This window comes from Eretmochelys imbricata, chromosome 2, assembly GCF_965152235.1.
Source record: "Eretmochelys imbricata isolate rEreImb1 chromosome 2, rEreImb1.hap1, whole genome shotgun sequence".
In the NCBI taxonomy this organism is placed as follows: Eukaryota; Metazoa; Chordata; order Testudines; family Cheloniidae; genus Eretmochelys; species Eretmochelys imbricata.
The window spans coordinates 248,933,879-248,955,988 of NC_135573.1; the positions used below are offsets into that span (position 1 = coordinate 248,933,879).

At 41.9% G+C, this 22,110-nt stretch overlaps 1 protein-coding gene across 1 annotated transcript in view; it reads left to right on the forward strand.

Moving 5' to 3' along the window:
* The window catches only part of PTPRN2 (protein tyrosine phosphatase receptor type N2), a 1,032,194-nt gene that overhangs the window by 488,218 nt on the left and 521,866 nt on the right, over positions 1-22,110 (forward strand). The window contains exon 11 of the mRNA XM_077809485.1: positions 20,516-20,595. Coding sequence (XP_077665611.1) covers positions 20,516-20,595 — 80 coding nt within the window. The remainder of the gene's footprint in view (positions 1-20,515; positions 20,596-22,110) is intronic.

Here is a 22,110-nt window from a genome sequence, read left to right on the forward strand (position 1 = left end):
TCTTATGCTTATCTGTGGGCGTTTGTCATCTTACCCTCCTTACATCTAGTTTAAAGCCCTCCTCACAAGACTGAGGGGTCAGTATGTGAAGATGCTGTTCTCCTTTATGGCCAGGTAGACCAAATTATTTCCTAGGAGACCTTTTCACAGAACAGCATCTCATGGTTGAGGAAGCTGAAGCCCTTCCATCGATACCATCTGCACAGCCATGCACTCATCTGCAGAATGCATGTGTCCCTGTCTGGGCCCTTACCCTCAACCAGGAGGATGAATGAGAACACGACCTGTGCTTCTGATCTTTCACCCTCACTCCCAGAGTCCTGTAGTTACTGCTGATTTGCTCAGGATCATGCCTGGCAGTGTCATTAGTGTATAGGAGGATGAGCCGCATGGGGTAGTGGTCAGAGGGAAGAATGAGCCTTGGAAACATTTCAGTAATGTCTCAGAAGTGGGCTCCAGGCAGGCAGCACAGCTCCTCGAACATCATGTCAGGTCAGGAGATGGATACCTCTATCCCCCAGAGAAAGGGAGTCACCAATCACCACTATCCTCTACCTTCTCATCTTGGGTGCAGTGGCCATGAGTCTCCCTGTTGTGGGGACAGATAGCTCATCCTCCTCAGCCATTGGAGTCTAGTCCTTACCTCCTGTTGCCAGTCCAATGCGCTGGTTCTTGCCTGCAGTGGTCGGGGGACCTGGAGTTGGGAGTGGAGCACTGTCTGCTGCTCGAGGTGGCCAGCAGCCAGCCTGCTCCCTGTAGAGAAGCCAGTTCTCCTTCATCCTCTGGTGCCAATATAGATTAGCACCGTAGTGTCCAGGAAGTGGACCTCTTGTGTGGAATATTTCCAACACACCTCTGAACAACATACTAATCCACAGAGACCTTCCTACTAACACTACAAAAAGAAGGATTCTAGGTGGACTCCTCCTGAAGGTCGAAACAACAGACTGGACTTCTACATAGAGTGCTTCAGCTGACGTGCATGGGCTGAAATTGTGGAAAAGCAGCATCACTTGCCCCATAACCTCAGCCGTGCAGAACACAATACCATCCACAGCCTCAGAAACAACTCTTACATCATAATCAAAAAGGCTGACAAAGGAGGTGCTGTCGTCATCATGAATAGGTCGGAATATGAACAAGAGGCTGCTAGGCTGCTCTCCAACACCACTTTCTACAAGCCATTACCCTCTGATCCCACTGAGGGTTACCAAAAGTAACGACAGCATTTGCTCAAGAAACTCCCTGAAAAAGCACAAGAACAAATCCGCACAGACACACCCCTGGAACCCTGACCTGGGGTATTCTATCTTCTACCCAAGATCCATAAACCTGGAAATCCTGGACGCCCCATCATCTCAGGCATTGGCACCCTGACAGCAGGATTGTCTGGCTATGTAGGCTCCCTCTTCAGGCCCTACACTCCCATCTATCTTCAAGACACCACTGACTTCCTGAGGAAACTACAATCCGTCGGTGATCTTCCTGAAAACACTATCCTGGCCACTATGGATGTAGAAGCCCTCTACACCAACATTCCCCACAAAGATGGACTAAAAGCCGTCAGGAACAGTATCCCTGATAATGTCACGGCAAACCTGGTGGCTGAACTTTGTGACTTTGTCCTCACCCATAACTATTTCACATTTGGGGACAATGTATACCTTCAAATCAGCGGCACTGCTATGGGTACCCGCATGGCCCCACAGTATGCCAACACTTTTATGGCTGACTTAGAACAACGCTTCCTCAGCTCTCGTCCCCTAATGCCCCTACTCTACTTGCGCTATATTGATGACATCTTTGTCATCTGGACCCATGGAAAAGAAGCCCTTGAGGAATTCCAGCATGATTTCAACAATTTCCATCCCACCATCAACCTCAGCCTGGTCCAGTCCACACAAGAGATCCACTTCCTGGACACTACAGTGCTAATAAGTGATGGTCACATAAACACCACCCTATACCGGCAACCTACTGACTGCTATTCCTACCTGCATGCCTCCAGCTTTCACCCTGACCACACCACACGATCCATCGTCTACAGCCAAGCTCTACGATACAACCGCATTTGCTCCAACTCCTCAGACAGAGACAAACACCTACAACATCTCTATCAAACATTCTTACAACTACAGTACCCACCTGCTGAAGTGAAGAAACAAATTGACAGAGCCAGAAGAGTACCCAGAAGTCACCTACTACAGGACAGGTCCAACAAAGAAAATAACAGAACGCCATTAGCCATCACTTCAGCCCCCAACTAAAACCTCTCCAACGCATTATCAAGGATCTACAACCTATCCTGAAGGACGACCCATCACTCTCACAGATCTTGGAAGACAGGCCAGTCCTTGCTTACAGACAGCCCCCGAACCTGAAGCAAATACTCACCAGCAACCAAATACCACACAACAGAACCACTAACCCAGGAACCTATCCTTGCAACAAAGCCCGTTGCCAACTGTGTCCACATATCTATTCAGGGGACACCATCATAGAGCCTAATCACATCAGCCACACTATCAGAGGCTCGTTCACCTGCACATCTACCAATGTGATATATGCCATCATGTGCCAGCAATGCCCCTCTGCCATGTACATTGGTCAAACTGGACAGTCTCTACGTAAAAGAATAAATGGACACAAATCAGATGTCAAGAATTATAACATTCAAAAACCAGTCAGAGAACACTTCAATCTCTTTGGTCACTCAATTACAGACCTAAAAGTGGCAATATTACAACAAAAAGACTTCAAAAACAGACTCCAACGAGAGACTGCTGAAGAGGAATTAATTTACAAACTGGATACAATTAACTTAGGCTTGAATAGAGACTGGGAGTGGATGGGTCATTACACAAAGTAAAACTATTTCCCCATGTTTATTTCCCCCCCACCCCACACCCCCACTGTTCCTCAGACATTCTTGTTAACTGCTGGAAATGGCCCACCTTGATTATCACTTCAAAAGGCCCCCCCCCCGCTGGTATTAGCTCATCTTAAGTGATCATTCTCCTTACAGTGTGTATAACACCCATTTTTTCATGTTCTCTGAGTATATAAATCTCCTCACTGTATTTTCCACTGAATGCATCCGATGAAGTGAGCTGTAGCTCACGAAAGCTTATGCTCAGATAAATTTGTTAGTCTCTAAGGTGCCACAAGTCCTCCTTTTCTTTTTGCGAATACAGACTAACACGGCTGCTAATCTGAAACTAAGTGTAAGCTTTCTCAGATTCATCCTCACTCCTTTCTTTTTTTAACTTCAGATTTTTTTTTGTCTCTTTTCCTCTCTGTCCCATTCTCTGTAATGAGAGGATCATCATATATGGGTTTGGTGAAGTTAAAGTTAATAACTAGAGCTGTGTGAAACAGATTTTTTGGTTGGCTGGCCAAACCAATTTTTTTTTTTAAAGATTTTGTTTCAGGTTGAGTGGAAATGAAACTTAAAAATAAAATGTCATGAACCAAAAAAGTAAAAAAAATAAAATAAAAATTGATTTGGGTCAAATGAAACATTTTGTTTAGTTTTTGAGAGTTTTTTTTATCTTTTCTTTAAATAAAATTTAGATAAAATTCAAAACAAAAAGTTGGTTTTAATCGAAAAATTGAAACATTGTTTTGAAAATATTAAAATGAAGCATTATGTTTTTTTGACTAAAACAATTCTCCAAATCTGGAATTTTTCAGCAACAAAAAAAGTTTTGTCTGAAAAATTTCATTGAGTTGTAGTTATAAGTGAGTTTATGAAGATGAATCATACTCATTTCATTGATACAGCCTTTCACATCCATTTTACAGATGGGTACACTGAAGCTCAGAAAAGTTTAAATGAGCTTCCCAAAGTTATACAAGTCACTGGTAGAGCTGGGGATAGAACCAAACAGTCTTGGTTCCCAATCCTACTCCTCTGGTCTACCTGACTGAACACACTTTACTAGCTGACTGAACACACTTTACTAATAAAATAATAGAAGTTAAAGTTGGAAAAGGCTTATGATGAAGGATGACCAAACTTACCTCTCAGTTTTCTAGGAATCATCTATTTTGAGAGGCCTGCCATATTTAAAAAATGAATGTTTGTGTCCCAGTTTTTCAGTCAATGGATGAATTAGTTTTGTGACTATGGAGCAGCTGGCCCAGCTGAGCAGCTGATTCCATCTCTTGTACATTTCATCACCCTAGCCAGCTTGTGCTGCAAATCCAGGGTTGTTTGCTTCAACATTGACTGCCTGTGGTGGGGTTTATAAACCCAAGGATTCATGCAGGCTTTGGGGAGCAGGAAGTGCTTCATCAGGAGTGGATGATGGCTCCAGTAAACGATATGCTTTCAGATGCGAGAGGGCTGGTTCAGAGAAAGTATTTCTAACTCACAGTTTGGAGGAAGAGGCACAGGAATGAAACAGCCAATTGGGTTGTCCAGAACTATTTTTCCACTGCTAGAGGAGAAGCTTTCAGACTTCGAAGTGGGCAATCACTATGGGCTCGGAAGAAGCCTAATCGCCTTTTATGATGAGATTACTGGTTCTGTGGATGAAGGGAAAGCAGTGGATGTATTGTTTCTTGACTTTAGCAAAGCTTTTGACACAGTCTCCCACAGTATTCTTGTCAGCAAGTTAAGGAAGTATGGGCTGGATGAATGCACTATAAGGTGGGTAGAAAGCTGGCTAGATTGTCGGGCTCAATGGGTAGTGATCAATGGCTCCATGTCTAGTTGGCAGCCGGTGTCAAGTGGAGTGCCCCAGGGGTCGGTCCTGGGACCGGTTTTGTTCAATATCTTCATAAATGATCTGGAGGATGGTGTGGATTGCACTCTCAGCAAATTTGCGGACGATACTAAACTGGGAGAAGTGGTAGATACGCTGGAGGGGAGGGATAGGATACAGAAGGACCTAGACAAATTGGAGGATTGGGCCAAAAGAAATCTGATGAGGTTCAATAAGGATAAGTGCAGGGTCCTGCACTTAGGATGGAAGAATCCAATGCACCGCTACAGACTAGGGACCGAATGGCTAGGCAGCAGTTCTGCGGAAAAGGACCTAGGGGTTACAGTGGACGAGAAGCTGGATATGAGTCAGCAGTGTGCCCTTGTTGCCAAGAAGGCCAATGGCATTTTGGGATGTATAAGTAGGGGCAGAGCGAGCAGATCGAGAGACGTGATCGTTCCCCTCTAGTCGACATTGGTGAGGCCTCATCTGGAGTACTGTGTCCAGTTTTGGGCCCCACACTACAAGAAGGGTGTGGATAAATTGGAGAGAGTCCAGCGAAGGGCAACAAAAATGATTAGGGGTCTAGAACACCTGACTTATGAGGAGAGGCTGAGGGAGCTGGGATTGTTTAGCCTGCAGAAGAGAAGAATGAGGGGGGATTTGATAGCTGCTTTCAACTACCTGAAAGGGGGTTCCAAAGAGGATGGCTCTAGACTGTTCTCGATGGTAGCAGATGACAGAACGAGGAGTAATGGTCTCAAGTTGCAGTGGGGGAGGTTTAGATTGGATATTAGGAAAAACTTTTTCACTAAGAGGGTGGTGAAACACTGGAATGCGTTACCTAGGGAGGTGGTAGAATCTCCTTCCTTAGAGGTTTTTAAGGTCAGGCTTGACAAAGCCCTGGCTGGGATGATTTAACTGGGAATTGGTCCTGCTTCGAGCAGGGGGTTGGACTAGATGACCTTCAGGGGTCCCTTCCAACCCTGATATTCTGTGATTCTATGATTCTATGAAGCAAGCTGTCCTGGATTTTTATGGATGGTTTAAGTTTAGGCTGCAGAAAGCCAGTTAGTGTGTTTCATCGGGACTTGGACTTATTTAACAGAGGCTTGGATGTACTCAAAATTTAGCTTTTTAAAAGGACAGTAGATATGCTGCCTTTCCACTGGAACTTCCATATTCCCCTCACAAAGGAACCACAACCATGTGCAGCCCATGAGTCACTTCAGGTGGGTGGAGTCTAATCCTTTTCATATTGTGAACCATTCTTTCCAGCCTCACTGCCTCTGGTTCTTAAGCATTACTTTCTGGCCACTAAACGATGCTATACTGACTACCACTCTGATTTGGTCCATTTTACACCTATCATCATTTTATTTCAACAAAAGTAAATGACTACACCAGGTACAATGCAGTGGAGAATCAGGCCTAAAGTCAGTGAACAATGTCTCTGATTAAGTCTTTATTGGCTAAAAATACAAGTCCCCTGCTTATCGGTGTACCAGCAGGGCTGCTAAAATGTATAAAAATACAAATGAAAATACAAATGTAACATCAGTTCTTCCTTTCATAATGACTAAAGTTAATTACCACTCTGGAGGAAAATAAAACAAAACCTTTGTACAGTAAAGTAGTGTTTCAAATGTATTTGCAGCTTCTCAGTGTCCAAACTCTATAGTTCAGCATTTTGAAAGTAAATTACAGCACTTGCATATTTTGTGCTTCTACCAACCATAATTAGATACCTTGAATAATCGTCTGAGAGATCTCATTTTGTGAAGAATAAAAGTTATTAAAACTGAGCTGAGCATTCATTAAATAATTGCAATTGTAAGGTTTAGTAAAAATCTTCACTTGGGACCAATTGAATTGAAAAATCTCTCAAATCTTAATTTTTAAATATATTTTTCACATTGGAAACAAACATCAGTAAAATAAGTTTGAATCAGAGCTTTACTGCATGTAGGTTGCCTTTGAAGAAAAGTGTCTGTTTGGGCAGATCGACTGTTTTACGTGATTTCACTCCTCAAATGTGGCTATTGACAATACTGTGTCAGCCATAATCAGTGAGATTGGTGCAGCAATGTCGCGTCAGAGGTTGCACGTCCATAATGATAGAGGCTATAGGGACAGCACAAGATGTCCAAATAATTATCTGATTTACCTGCAGCTGCAGGAACCTACAGACATTCCATTAAATGGGGGCCATGTAGGTTGGTTGCACAAGTGACTCTGTGCCACAAAAGTCAAACCCAGATCGAAGTTTTGTTTCTGAATTCCCACCCCCACTCCTCAACTTTTAGAGACAATTGGATATGAAATATGGTTCAGTCTGTACATGATTCTCATCCATGAATAGATACATTAGAACACATTTCTCAACAACCACAGACTGGCTGAAATAAAGGAAAAATCTCTTTATCAGCCATAGGTCAATAGTAAATTTTAACACAGAACAGGGAAAGGATTAAAATACTTATTCTGTTAACATTTATTATTTGTATTACAAAAGTCCCCAGATGCCCTGATCAGCATGTGATATATTTTAAGTTCTTTTGAACATATGCCTTTTGGTCTGTATTTGTATAGTGCTTAGCATAATGGGGTCCTGATCCATGACTGGGGCTGCTAGATGCTATCACAATACAAATAAATAATAACATCAATTGTTCTGGCTAGTAAAAGACTCTTCCTCCTCCACAGTGTTTACAATCTAATAAAAAACAGTGGAGGAGGATGGTTTTGGAAATGTATTGGGCATCTTGAGGTCCCATCCTTTAAATGTTTCCCCTGTTTGTCAGAATTATTATGCAGCTTGGAGTGTTTGGCTACCTGTAAGCAAAGCTCTCTGGTTAGAACGTGCCTCTGAAACAATCTTGCTGAAGGTCAAAATACAGTGACAACCAATGTGATTGTTTCCCCTCTGTCCTAAGCGTCTGTGTCATTTATGTCAAGATATTGGCTTTGGCCCTGATTCAGGAAAGCCCTTCATCATATTCTTAGTGTTGAGTCTTCCTATTCAGCAAAACACTTAAGCATATGCTTAAATCACATTAAATCAATGTGACAAGACCATATGTGTTGATGCTTTGCTGAAAAGGAACTTTATAGTTACCTGGACTGGGGACTTCGAGGAAAGTAGTTGACTTTCATGAGTGTAGAATCTTGTAGTATGGCATAAGCCAACCACTGATTTTCTTGGCTGGTTAACACCAGTAGGCAGATCTGCTGGTTCTGTCAGTTACCTCAGTACCGAACTGCAAAGATAGATGTTTGCTGGTTCCATCTATAAGTGCTGGTCTGGACTAATTGTGAATACAGCCTCATCCATCTAAAGACCATCCAGCCACTGTAGATGCACTGGATATGTCAGAGTTAACTATGGAACCCCTCAGACACCAGGATGTTCTGACACTTGTATAACACCGGAAGATATATTCCTCCCTTATCCACAGTCTCCACTTCTGAAGAATGTCCTTACTCCCTCCAGAGGAGGCGTCTACATCACTGGCCCAGGAACTGTCTCACCTCCAACCATCTGGCACAACTTACCCAGTTCCGATGGCACCACTGCTATCAATGAAGCAGTTCTGACTCAGAGGAATCAGAGGATATGGCCACACTGGTATCTCAGTGGAATCAGTTAAGCCCTGATGGACAGTTGAGATGCTGTGCTTGCCATTCTGCCAGGTACAACCCACACCCACACCAGGGACCACTGGTACTGATTTCCTTGGGGTCCCTCACAACTGATTTACCCCATGTTCTCATCTTATTGGAGTCCATAGGATCCTTATGGCAGGCATCTGGGCCCTCTGAAAAGTCGTACTGTTCCTCTTCCTTTCACCAGCCAATTCGTCGGTGTACGAGGAGGGAGAGTTGGAACCGGATCTACAGGTATTGACAACTCCTTCTTCGTCATCCATGGATGAAGTGGTCACTCTTCCTTTGCCTTCTCTGCCCTGGATGACTGGAAAAAGGCAAATACAGTGCCAATCTATAAAAAGGGGAATAAGGACCACCCCAGGGAAGTTCAGCTTAACTTCAGTACTCGGAAAGATAGTGGAGCAAATAATAAAGGAATCAATTTGCAAACACCTAGAAGATAATAAATTGCTAAGTAACAATCAGCATGGATTTGTCAAGAACAAATCATGTCACACCAACCTAATAGCTTTCTTTGACAGGATAACAAGCCTTGTGGATAGGGGGAAGTGGTAGATGTAGTATATTTTGACTTTAGTAAGACTTCTAATACTGTCTTGCATGACCTTCTCATAAACAAACTTAGAGTGCTACAAGATAGCAAACAATCCAGTGGTGTCACAGCTCACTCTACAGAAGCACAGGCTGCCTCCACAGCATCCCTACCAGATGTTCCAAAGCAGGACATCTGCAGAGCAGCCACCTGGAGTTCAATCCACGTTTGTGACATGTTATGCCTAGTTCTTGCCTTAACTGCAGATGCAAGGGGGGATTGGCAGTATTGGAAATATCTTTGCTACCAGCTTCCTTGCACCCACTTCCATTCTGAACACTGCTTGCCAATCATCTGTGTGTGGAATACGTATAGGGACTTTCACTTGAAGAAGAAATGGAGGTTACTTACTGTCACTGGCGGGTCTTTGAAATGCGTGGAATATCTGTATTCCACTATCTGTCCTCCATCCCATCTGCTTCAGATCCTGTTGGATTTGAAGTAAGAACTGAATAGGTAGGCCTGCACTGCCTCTTATACCCTGGGCTGGGAATGTGAGGAGAGCTACTGCACGGGTGGGCCAATGGATGCTGCTTTGAAGAAATTCTGGACTTAGACACATTGCACGCATGCGTACACATGTGGGACCACACATAGGGACCACACATCTCAAAGAACCTCCAGTTACAATGAAAAACCTCCATTTGTGTTGAGCTCCAGCACGGAATGGATTCTCATGCAGGCAGTTTGACTAATTTTCTTGAGGGAGATTAATAAATAACTTGGGGGAATGGACTTTTATAGGATTTTTGTCTGTACAGGGTTGCTTACTTATTGGATTGTTTGCCTGAATTTCTTTTACTGAAGTACCAGCTCAGAGGATGTGGAAAAAGCTAATGTACTCAATGCTTTTTTTGCCTCTGTCTTCACGAACAAGGTCAGCTCCCAGACTACTGCAGTGGGCAGCAGAGCATGGGGAGGAGGTGACCAGCCCTCTGTGGAGAAAGAAGTGGTTCGGGACTATTTTCAAAAGCTGGACGAGCACAAGTCCATGGGGCCGGATGCGCTGCATCCGAGAGTGCTAAAGGAGTTGGCGGATGAGATTGCAGAGCCGTTGGCCATTATCTTTGAAAACTCATAGCGATCGGGGGAAGTCCCGGACGACTGGAAAAAGGTTAATGTAGTGCCCATCATTAAAAAAGGGAAGAAGGAGGATCCTGGGAACTACAGGTCAGTCAGCCTCACCTCAGTCCCTGGAAAAATCATGGAGCAGGGCCTCAAGGAATCAATTCTGAAGCACTTAGAGGAAAGGAAAGTGATCAGCAACAGTCAGCATGGATTCACCAAGGGCAAGTCATGCCTGACTAATCTAATTGCCTTCTACGATGAGATAAGTGGCTCTGTGGATGAGGGGAAAGCAGTGGACGTGTTGTTCCTTGGCTTTAGCAAAGCTTTTGATAAAGTCTCCCACAGTATTCCTGCCAGCAAGTTAAAGAAGTATGGGCTGGATGAATGGACTATAAGGTGGATAGAAAGTTGGCAAGATTTGTCGGGCTCAATGGGCAGTGATCAATGGCTCCATGTCTAGTTGGCAGCTGGTATCAAGTGGAGTGCCCCAAGGATCGGTCCTGGGGCCAGTTTTGTTCAATATCTTCATAAATTATCTGGAGGATGGTGTGGATGGCATCTTCAGCAAGTTTGCAGATGACACTAAACTGGGAGGAGAGGTAGATATGCTGGAGGGTAGGGATAGGATACAGAGGGACCTAGACAAATTGGAGGATTGGCCAAAAGAAATCTGATGAGGTTCAACAAGGACAAGTGCAGAGTCCTGCACTTAGGACGGAAGAATCCAATGCACCACTACAGACTAGAGACCGAATGGCTCGGCAGCAGTTCTGCGGAAAAGGACCTAGGGGTTACAGTGGACGAGAAGCTGGATATGAGTCAACAGTGTGCCCTTGTTGCCAAGAAGGCCAATGGCATTTTGGGACGTATAAGTAGGGGAACTGCCAGCAGATCGAGGAACGTGATCGTTCCCCTCTATTCGATGTTGGTGAGGCCTCATCTGGAGTACTGTGTCCAGTTTTGGGCCCCACGCTACAAGAAGGATGTGGAAAAATTGGAAAGCATCCAGCAGAGGGCAACAAAAATGATTAGGGGACTGGAACACATGACTTATGAGGAGAGGCTGAGGGAACTGGGATTGTTTAGTCTGTGGAAGAGAAGAATGAGGCGGGATTTGATAGCTGCTTTCAACTACCTGGAAGGGGATTCCAAAGAGGATGGATCTAGATTGTTCTCAGTGGTAGCAGGTGACAGAACAAGCAGTAATGGTCTCAAGTTGCAGTGGGGGAGGTTTAGGTTGGATATTAGGAAAAGCTTTTTCACTAGGAGGGTGGTGAAACACTGGAATGCGTTACCTAGGGAGGTGGTGGAATCTCCTTCCTTAGAAGTTTTTAAGGTCAGGCTTGACAAAGCCCTGGCTGGGATGATTTAGTTGGGGATTGGTCCTGCTTTGAGCAGGGGGTTGGACTAGATGACCTCCTGAGGTCCCTTCCAACCCTGATATTCTATGATTCTATGATATAAATACAGCATTGGAGACATTGACCCATGCAATATACATTTTGGGTCAGGTTCACTAATACAACCTGAGTCCTTTGCACCATTCCATTCAAAGCGTTTGTAAAACCAGGCTTAACTGACCATTTCAAATGGGATTGCAGCTGGTTTGATTAAAAAGGGATGTGCAAAGCCAGCCAGAGTGTACTAGGGAATGTGGACCTATATTGTTTAGGGATGACCAAACACAACACACCTCTGGCTCTATTTTGCTCTATCAATCATGTTTCAGAGTAACAGCCGTGTTAGTCTGTATTCGCAAAAAGAAAAGGAGTACTTGTGGCACCTTAGAGACTAACCAATTTATTTGAGCATAAGCTTTCGTGAGCTACAGCATCCGATCCGTTGCATCCGATGAAGTGAGCTGTAGCTCACGAAAGCTTATGCTCAAATAAATTGGTTAGTCTCTAAGGTGCCACAAGTCCTCCTTTTCTTTTTATCAATCATGTCTTATGCAGACATTCCATATCATGAAAATGCCACCATCAGATATTTGCGCTCTCTCTCTCTCGCTGTATGTATAAGTGTGTGTGTTTAGATATGGATGCATTTCATATGTTATGTGTTTGTGGAAGTGAATGAGTCTTAATTTTCAGCTCATTTATGATGCCATGGAGAAAAGGAGATTTCCATGCAGTATTGAAGATGGATCTAAGCTTGAAATTTCTAAACACAGCAGACTCAGAAATGTATAAACATTGCAAGCAATTAGTTCAACTCTGCCAAACGTTCCCTAAAACAATTACCTTCACTGCTATAAAATTTAGTTTGCACTGTTCTCTGGAGTGTTACTAATTGTTTTTCTTAACCCCAAAAGATTAAAGATCTTTTAAATGAACACATAGGGCTGTACTTTTTCTAATTTCAAATGTGAGTTGTATTAAGACCAGCTTTGTATTATGAAACAGGGTTGATTGCTCCCCCTAACATCCCCGAGTCTCAAGAAAAATGTTTCATCGTTCTTTAAAAATGTGGTCCAGCCTCAAATTCATTTTTGTCTGGGATCAGCTTAGTGTCTTGTCACTAAGAATAAACATAACCATGTTGGCACTTGTTTCTCAAATCCTTTTCCACTAGGGGGTATGATAGACTGTAACTGTATTTCACAGCAAACCTGTATGATCCTGTGGTACTAAGGAGTATACACATGAGGGAGAAGAACAGGCATGCAAAGCTCGATGCATAATTTATATATATTTAAGCCGTGTCATTCATAAATATAATTGTAACCTAAGGCTTGAAAGTGATATGGACATTGCCATATTGATCATACTGCAGCTCTGTGTTTTCAGGCAGTTCATTTGTTGACAGGCAAAATGCAACAAAAATGTTGCTGGTCTGTAAAACAATTAATGGAAGGAAATACTTATAATCATATATTAACACAAGACATATTATTTACTTCCTCTGCATGTTGAAAGATGCACCTTCTAACCTTCAGATGGATAATATAAACCTGGTGGGGAGGGGTATATGGGAGTAGCATTAAATCAGCAATCAACTTTCAAGTCATTTCAGTGCAAACACGGTAATTACTTCATCTATAGTAAACAGAACATAAAACAACAGCACATAATGGTGACAATTTGCAATAGGCTTTAAATGTCTTTGTTAAAAAAAAACTAATATGGCTGAAGGAAACATTACTGAAATTAAAAAAAAAACAGCAGAAGTTTTGACAGCCAACAGAGGGGGTAATTAGTCTGTACATTTCAAGTAATATATTTAGCAGATCATTGAAACAGACATTACATTTTGCATAGGGAGCATTCCGTGCTTATTAACCTAGAAGCCAGATTTGCCTACCTTTGCTGAAAAACATGTTAGCAAAAGTATTATCAGAAGTGTTGTGTGTGATTACAGTAATTTATACGGAATGCATTTTAAGAGCCAAATTTTGCTCTCATATTTAAGTCAAGGGAGTTTACTCCAGATTTGCATTGATGTAAATGAGAGCAGAATCCAGTTCAAAAAGGTATTAAAAAAGTCTTAGGTGCAGTGTTATATTTTTAGATGAAATGTGCTGCCTCCTGACATTTTTAATGTCTCTTTTAGCTGAAGAAATACCCTGTTGCTTGTTCTTATCTTTCAAGCTGGACATTGTGCTTTATATTTATGATCTGTTTTATCTGCACAGCTCAATGTGAATGCTAGTGTGATGTAATTTGCCACAAAAGGAGGGATGCCTTTACTAACTGGCAGAATCATCAGTGATTTGTGGGAACAGTTTGTTTGCAATCCATCAGGTCATAAACAATAGTGCTCACTTCAGTGAGCTTCAGTATTTAGAGTGATGTAAAGACAATTGCCATTAATATTAGCTGGGCTTCAGAGTACTTGGCAGCATCAAGAACAAGCAATTAATCCATCTTGATCTCTGCTAACTAATTTCAAGTTCTTTTTCACTGTGTCGTAGGTGCATTTTGTGCACCTTACACCATTTTCAAAGACTGCACCTCCCATTAAAGCTCTCTTAAAAATATTTGTCAGTCAAATATTATTATATTTTGTTGTAACACACTCCTCCTGCATATAATGAACAATGCAGGATTCCCAAGAGGACAAGCATTCTTATTGAAATGTTTGTTTATTGAGTGCTTTTTGCCAGAAAACCCCCGTGAGAAAAGTATTTATTTTATGAGCTCCTGATGCTGTAAGACCATTCCCAATACACCTAGCAATAAATGCAATTTTGTCCAATGAGCTCAGTTTTTTTTTTTAACCAGAATTAATGCCAATGTGCAACAATTTCTGAGAGGGACTGAAATTTATAATATAAATTTCTGAGGGGGACTGAAAAGAATCTCTGTGTTATCCATGTATACAGTAAATATGACTAAAAAAGTTCTGTGTTTTTATCCTCCAGTAAATCTTTTTACAGTACATTTAAGAATTAAATACTATAGAATAACAACATAGTATCCCACATCATGATGGATTAATGAGGATCTTGAAAAGCTTTGATTTCCTCTTCCCATTGTGAGAAGAGGAGTTCACCAATATCTTCTCAGTCCCCTGAGATTTTTCCCACCCCAACTGTTTTTCTTCTTTATTTCCTGCACTTTCTCAGAAGCCCTCTGGGGCAATGACAGTGCTTTTGGAAGAGGAAAGATTATTGTCTGTTTCCTGCCCTGGATTGTGTCATGTTCTTGAGTTAGACAGATGGAGTCACTAGAGAGTAACATGCATGCTCCTTCCCACCCAAGATAATGAGCATCCTGCCTCTATGAAATTCCCAAAACATTCTGGATTAGGACCTTGGGCTGCAAGCTTTTTTTCTATTCATGGCAGTTCATTGCACTGTTACTGGATTACCTACCAGGCTGGTTCCATATGTGTAGGTTTTAGGAGTCCATTTTAGGCTTTGAATAGTTCAGGATGATAGAAAGAGATCTTAATCAGAAGTACACCAATGCTGCCAAACTCCCTGACCACACTTTTACCTCACTAGTGCCAACTGTGCCACTAACTCACTCTGTGACGCTGGTAAGTTACTGAGGCTCTTTTTGACTCATCTGTGGGGTTAATATCTCCTCTGAGTGTGATCCTGATTTCCAGATCCTTGGCTACAATTGTGGAATGGCTAGTGCAGCTTGGGGAGGGGATGCAAAACTGGCTTTTATGCTTCCCTGATCCTGGACTGGCTCTGTCGTAGGTTGGTCCCACATTGGTTTATAGTTATGATCAGTTTCATCTGCAAAGCTCACTGAATGCTAGTGTTATGTAATCTGCCACAAAGGAGGGATGTCTTTAGTAACTGGCAGAATCATCAGCTCCAGCCACGTGCCTTAGAGCAGCAGAGGGTGGGAGACAGCTTAGGAGCATACCCATTACTACTAAGGGTGCCCCTACAGTGGGTGGTTCTCCTGTGGCTAACTACCTCAGCTTCATGGCCAGAATTTGCCAGTGGACTGAATGTTTGCAAAGCACTTTAAGAACCTCAGATGAAATGCAAGTGCATACATGTCTTAAGTATAATAATATAGAAAATACTATTTAAATGCTGCTGACAAAACATATAGGCACCCATCATTGATTAAAATAAACTCCTTTGATATTGATGACTAGGAATCTGGATTGTCATTTTAGCAATAGACCTGTTTTTTCTGAAAAGTACTTGAAGAAAAATTGATTGATTACTGTCAATCTTCATTGGCTCAAACTAGAATGTGCACACTGGATGTGATGTGAGTAAAAGAGATGGCAGCTAGTGTTCATTGTGCCCACAGCTAGTCCAGGGTCAGAATTATTAGAGCAGAGGGGTAATTCTAATAACTATCTTATTTAATCATTATGTAATAGTCTGCTCACTGCCAGGAACTGAAACTTCCTAGCTTAGGTTCTGGCTTCTAGCTTCTGGTTTTCTACAGTAGCTTTGAAAACTATTTATAATATTGTATGTATTATGACAAAGTTCCTCCTCTACCTTGGTGGGTCTTGCGCTTATTGGCGGATTTGCTTGCCTTGGAACTTCACGGCAGCCCTCAGTTTGGCCATTTTCGTGAACCCACAGTCCAGGTCAAGTCCTCCTGTGTCTGACCAGGAGTTGGGAGGTTTGGGGGGAACCTGGGCCCGCCCCCTGCTCCGGGTTCCAGCCCAGGGCCCTGTGGAATGCAGCTGTCTAGAGTGCCTCCTGGAACAGCTGTGCGACAGCTACAACTCCCTGGGCTACTTCCCCCTGGCCTCCTCCCAACACCTTCTTTATCCTCACCATAGGACCTTCCTCCTGTAGTCTGATAATGCTTGTACTTCTCAGTCCTCCAACAGTACGCATTCTCATTCTCACTCTCAGCTCCTAGCACCTCTTGCTCCCAGCTCCTCACATGCGCACCACAAACTGAAGTGAGCTCCTTTTTAAACTCAGGTGCCCTGATTAGCCTGCCCTTAATTGATTCTAGCAGCTTCTTGATTGGCTGCAGGTGTTCTAATCAGCATGTCTGTCTTAATTATTTCCAGAAGGTTCCTGATTGTTCTGGAACCTTCCCTGTTACCTTACCCAGGAAAAGGGACCTACTTAACCTGGGGCTAATATATCTGCCTTCTATCACTTTCCTGTAGCCATCTGGCCCAACTCTGTCACAGTATATTTCCAAAAGTGAAATAGAACAACTAGCTTTTTGACTGGGTTTTTATAGGCTTTCTTGGTTTCTTTAGCGAGAGGGCTCAGATAATGCAATGATAGACATTATACAAATGCAATAGCTAGTAACATATATAGCTAGTTAGTGAGGCATGATCTAATGGTTTGAGCATAGGATTGGAAGCAATGTGTTCCTGAGTTCTAATCTTGACTCTTAATTCAGTTTCCTTTGTGACCTGTAGGCTGTCTTGAACCATACTGCCACATTTTTTTCCTCTGTAAAACGGGGATATTTAAATGCATTACCTCATAGGGGTGTAGAAAATTACTTAGTTAGTTGCTCTCATAATGAAAAATACTATTATATAAATGCTAAGTACTATTACTTTAGCAAAAGTGCACTTTAATGCTACATTTCCAGTACTGTAATAGAGAACATTTCCCAGTGTATTTTCTGTTACATAGCAACTTTTCAGCTTTCACATGCATCTCACATAAAAAGTCAAAGCACATTTTATATGATTCCAGTAATGTACTTTACCATTAATGCATTGTTATTCATAATTTACAGTACAAATATAACTGTTCCCAAAGATTATGTGATTTATGATAATTAATGTGACCATACCGGGTACACTCCTGACCAAAGGGTAGGTGTGCCATTCCTGCCTGTAACCTGGGATGTCATTTGCAGTGCCTTGCTGCTGTAGCCTCCAATGTGGAATGCTCAAAAACAGTCTCCAGCATGTAAGTCACTCCCAGCTCCCCCTCTCTCTCTGTGCGTGTGCTACAGCCAACCAGCCACACCTTCACTCTTACTAGCCTTAAAGATTACCACAGGGTGACCCTGATACAGTCTCAGATTTCCCTCCTCTTTCCACCACCATATGTCCTGTACTAGCCAGCCCTCTCCTAGACAGTGCAAACATATTAAGTCCATTATTCTTTTAAGGGAATAATATGCACACAACTTGTTACCCCAAATGCAGTTGCCAAGACACTTCAACTTCAACGTACTGGATTAGATAAAACAATAAAACAAGTTTATTAACAACAAAAAGAGAGATTTTAAGTGAGTACAAGTAATGAGGCATGAAAGTTAGAAATGGTTACAAGAAAAATGAATATAAAATGCTTACTGGTGTCTAACTTAACAAACTACATTAGATTCTCAGCAAAGTTCTCACCACATGCTTTCAGCAGTCTTACTGAACAAACTCTTTAGGTCAGGACCCGTCCAGCAGAGTCCAGTGGCTGCTTCCTTTGTCTCTTTTAGGTGCAATAAATGTGATGGGCAGGGTGAAACGGGGGTGGGTGGGGGGTGTTTGTCCCTTTTTTTTATAGTTGTCCTTGTGTTCCCTCCCCCCGCCCCCTATCCCCTGCAACCTGTGAGAAGGATTTCCAGCTGGGAGCAAGATGACGGCAGTCTGTGTGGAAGGAAATTCCATGCTGTTTCTTTGCTAAGATGTAGATTTTCCCCCTTACCCCCTTTCCTGACAAAGAATAGTCACTTAGCAGGTAATGGTCCATCAGCCTTGCTTACACCTGGCTGAGGCTTCAGTTTTGTCTCCTTTGTCTCTTAGGAACTGATTTGGCCACTCCCCAGATTTATCTAGAAAACTTACTTTTAGTCATTATTTCAGTTTATATTTATAACTTCACATATAATGCTGCTACATGCATTTTCCTATGATATTACTGATGAGCAAATTATGAGTTTTTAAATGTTATCTCACAAGAAGACTTTGTACAAACATTATTATAATTGTGTGTTGGGTGTGAACACGGGTATATTCTGCCACAACAAGTAGATCAAATATCATTTTCTGTATGGATTAACTTTTATCATGGTGCTAAATGTCATAGCTATTCAGCCTTATACTGAGCTCTACGGCAACAGTGCACTGTTACTTCTAAAGCATTCTATTATCTGGTGAGTTTTTAAAAGGGAACTGTCAGTGTATTTGAAAATGTATGAAAAATATATACAATCTGATTTTTATGCACTCTTTATAATAATCCAAGAAGCCTGTAACTGAAATCTGTTTTAATTCTAATTTCATCCCCTTCACCATACATGCACATCCATTTTGTGTTATTGGGGTGCTTCTGAGTATGGAACTATTGATGTTGATTTACTTTTCTTTAAAAAAATACACTGAGGCATTTGTTTTGGCAAACACTATAGACATGATTTTACCATTCGTTATCATGCTGATTAGTACTGTACTCTGCAAGCTGCTCATGGATTCATAGATTTTTAAGGCCAGAAAGGGCCATGGTGGTCAGTTAGTCTGACGTAACACAGGCCATAGATTTCAGAGTAACAGCCGTGTTAGTCTGTATTCGCAAAAAGAAAAGGAGTACTGGTGGCACCTTAGAGACTAACCAATTTATTTGAGCATGAGCTTTCGTGAGCTACAGCTCACTTCATCGGATGCATACCGTGGAAACTGCAGCAGACTTTATATACACACAGAGATCATGAAACAATACCTCCTCCCACCCCACTGTCCTGCTGGTAATAGCTTATCTAAAGTGATCATCAAGTTGGGCCATTTTCAGCACAAATCCAGGTTTTCTCACCCTCCACCCCCTTTCATGCAGTTGATAGATTTCCACTCCATACGGCTAAATGCAGTGCCTTGCATAATGACAGGTTTCAGAGTAACAGCCGTGTTAGTCTGTATTCGCAAAAAGAAAAGGAGTACTTGTGGCACCTTAGAGACTAACCAGTTTATTTGAGCATGAGCTTTCGTGAGCTACAGCTCACTTCATCGGATGCATACAGATTTCATGCAGTTGATAGATTTCCACTCCATACGGCTAAATGCAGTGCCTTGCATAATGACAGGGTGAGAAAACCTGGATTTGTGCTGAAAATGGCCCAACTTGATGATCACTTTAGATAAGCTATTACCAGCAGGACAGTGGGGTGGGAGGAGGTATTGTTTCATGATCTCTGTGTGTATATAAAGTCTGCTGCAGTTTCCACGGTATGCATCCGATGAAGTGAGCTGTAGCTCACGAAAGCTCATGCTCAAATAAATTGGTTAGTCTCTAAGGTGCCACAAGTACTCCTTTTCTTTCTACAGGCCATAGAGTTTCACCAAATGGTTACTGCAGCAGGCTAATAACTGTAGTTGAGCTAGAGCAGATGTTTTTAGAGCTATCCAATCTTGACTTAAAGATGTCAAGTGATGGAGAATCCAGCACATCCCTAGAAAAGTGGTTCCAGTGGTTAAGTACTCACATTGTTTAAAAAAAGTGCACCATCTTTCTAGTCTGAATTTGTCTAGCATCAGCTTTCAGCAGTTGGACTTCACGACACCTTTGGTAGATTAAAGAGCCCTCTACTGTCAGAAAGCTTTTCCTTATGAAGGTAATAGTAGACCCAGATCAAATAATCTCTTCACCTTCTCTTTGTTGAGCTTCTTTTGTCTCTCACTGTAAGGCAGGTTTTCTAGACATCCATTGGTTTTAATGGGGCTACTTGTGACGTAAGCTACTTTTAGCTAAGGCTGGCAGAATCAGAAATGACGTGATTTAATCCTGGAGATTCTGAGTGTCATTGATGCTCTGTGTGGTATTTGAGCAAATCATTTGTTTTCTGTGCCTTAATTTGCCCATCTTTGTAACAGGTACAGTACCTTTATGGTGGGTGTCATGAGCCTCAATTAATATCTGTAATGTTCTTTCAGACATACATTAAAACAAAACACATATAAAGGTTTACATGGATGTTGCAAATGTGTTTAATGAACTAAAAGGGAAAGGAATAAATGGTGCCTTAATAGTGTTCCTTAAATTCATCTCTTTTTTTTAAGTTTTGTTTTTGATAAGAAGTGTTACGTTGTATTTCTTTGTTACAAATCTCATATTTTTAAAATCTTTTTGTAGCATATTGGGACCAGCTGTGACCTTCAAAGTGCACCCAAATGTCCAAAATATTACAACTGCAGATGTTGCCAAAGCAGCAGGTAAGAACCCCCCACCCCTGAACTGTGCCCATCCACCATTCAGTTTAGAAAACAGCACCACCAACAACAACAACAAAAGGAAGGAGCATTCTCACAGGAAGATTGACATTTAATGAAGGAGACAGTTGAGGGGTTAGTGGCACATATGGGAAATTGAAGTGTAACATCTCTGAGTCAATTAAAACTGCCTGAGACTTCATTGTTTGCAGAGGAACTAACTGGATTAAACAGAGGGATGCAGTCGTGGCCTAGCATAGTGAAAAAGGCCTCAGTGTTATGTCTGAGAGAGAAAAATAAGAGACTAGATTTTGAAAATGAAAAATTGACACCTGTGACTTACAAAGAATTTGGTTGTAGGGGATAACAGGAGCATTATTACAAGTAGATTTTTATTTCTGGATCTAAAAAAAGGTACAAATACGCTTTATTTATGAGTTACTTTGACAATCCCCATGAACACTTAGGACACACACATTCTATATCTAAAGCTAAACTGCTTCTATAAAAGCCACTGTTGTAAATACTGCAGTTTGCTTACTGTCAGCTTGGATACCACCTGTGTGAAGTAGTAATTGTTGTGACTACAAAATACTTTTATTTCTGCAAAATAACTGGTTTATTTGCTTCCAAATTACCTGAGATAGTTCAGATAGTTTGTAATAACTAAGAATAAACAATTAGCAATATCCCTTTAAAATGGGAACAAAGGAGATCAGTTTGGATAAACACAGGGAGAATCATCCCTGGTGTAAGTCCATTGATTTCTGTGCTGTTGCACCAGGGACGAATTTGGCCCTTAGACTTGTGATGTACTGGTTACTGATTCAGTCCTTACTGTTTATATGTCTGCTTTTAGGGCCTGATCCAGGGCCTGCTGAAATCAGTGAAAAGGTTCCTGTTGTCTAAATGGACATTTAATAAGGTTCTTACTCATGAGCCCAAAGGTCCCAGTATTTTGCTAATATTGGCAATTTAGGCTTAAATAAAAGAGTTTTATACCATTTAATTTTTATTAAAACTTAAAACTGCTTAAAAATCTCTTAGAGGAATGCCTTCAAAACACTTAATTTACAAAACAAAACCAGAGCATGCATACTTCCAGGGTAGACACTTCATTGTTTTGACTTCATAGCTAAATATGATAGTCCGGGATGTATACAATTAAATAACTTTATGTCAGCCTGGGAATTTTAAAACCAGATCCTGTTTACAGAAAATGAATGGGTCCAATTAACAGAACAATTCCACTCACCAGCACATCCTTGCAAGAAGGGAGGATTTATGAATTGAGGTACTCATATTATAATGACATCCATATACTATGGTTAAGGCTATGATTATGTCACAGAAATCACAGAATCCGTGACTTCCAGAGACCTCTGTGACATTTTCTGCTTCAGCTCTGGGACTGTGGGGCTGGACCTGTCAGCCAGTAGGGGCCTCAGAGCTCTCAGCTGCTGCAGGTGGTGTGGCCTCCTGCAGCTGCCAGCCCCGGAGCTCTGAGCGGTGGGGGGG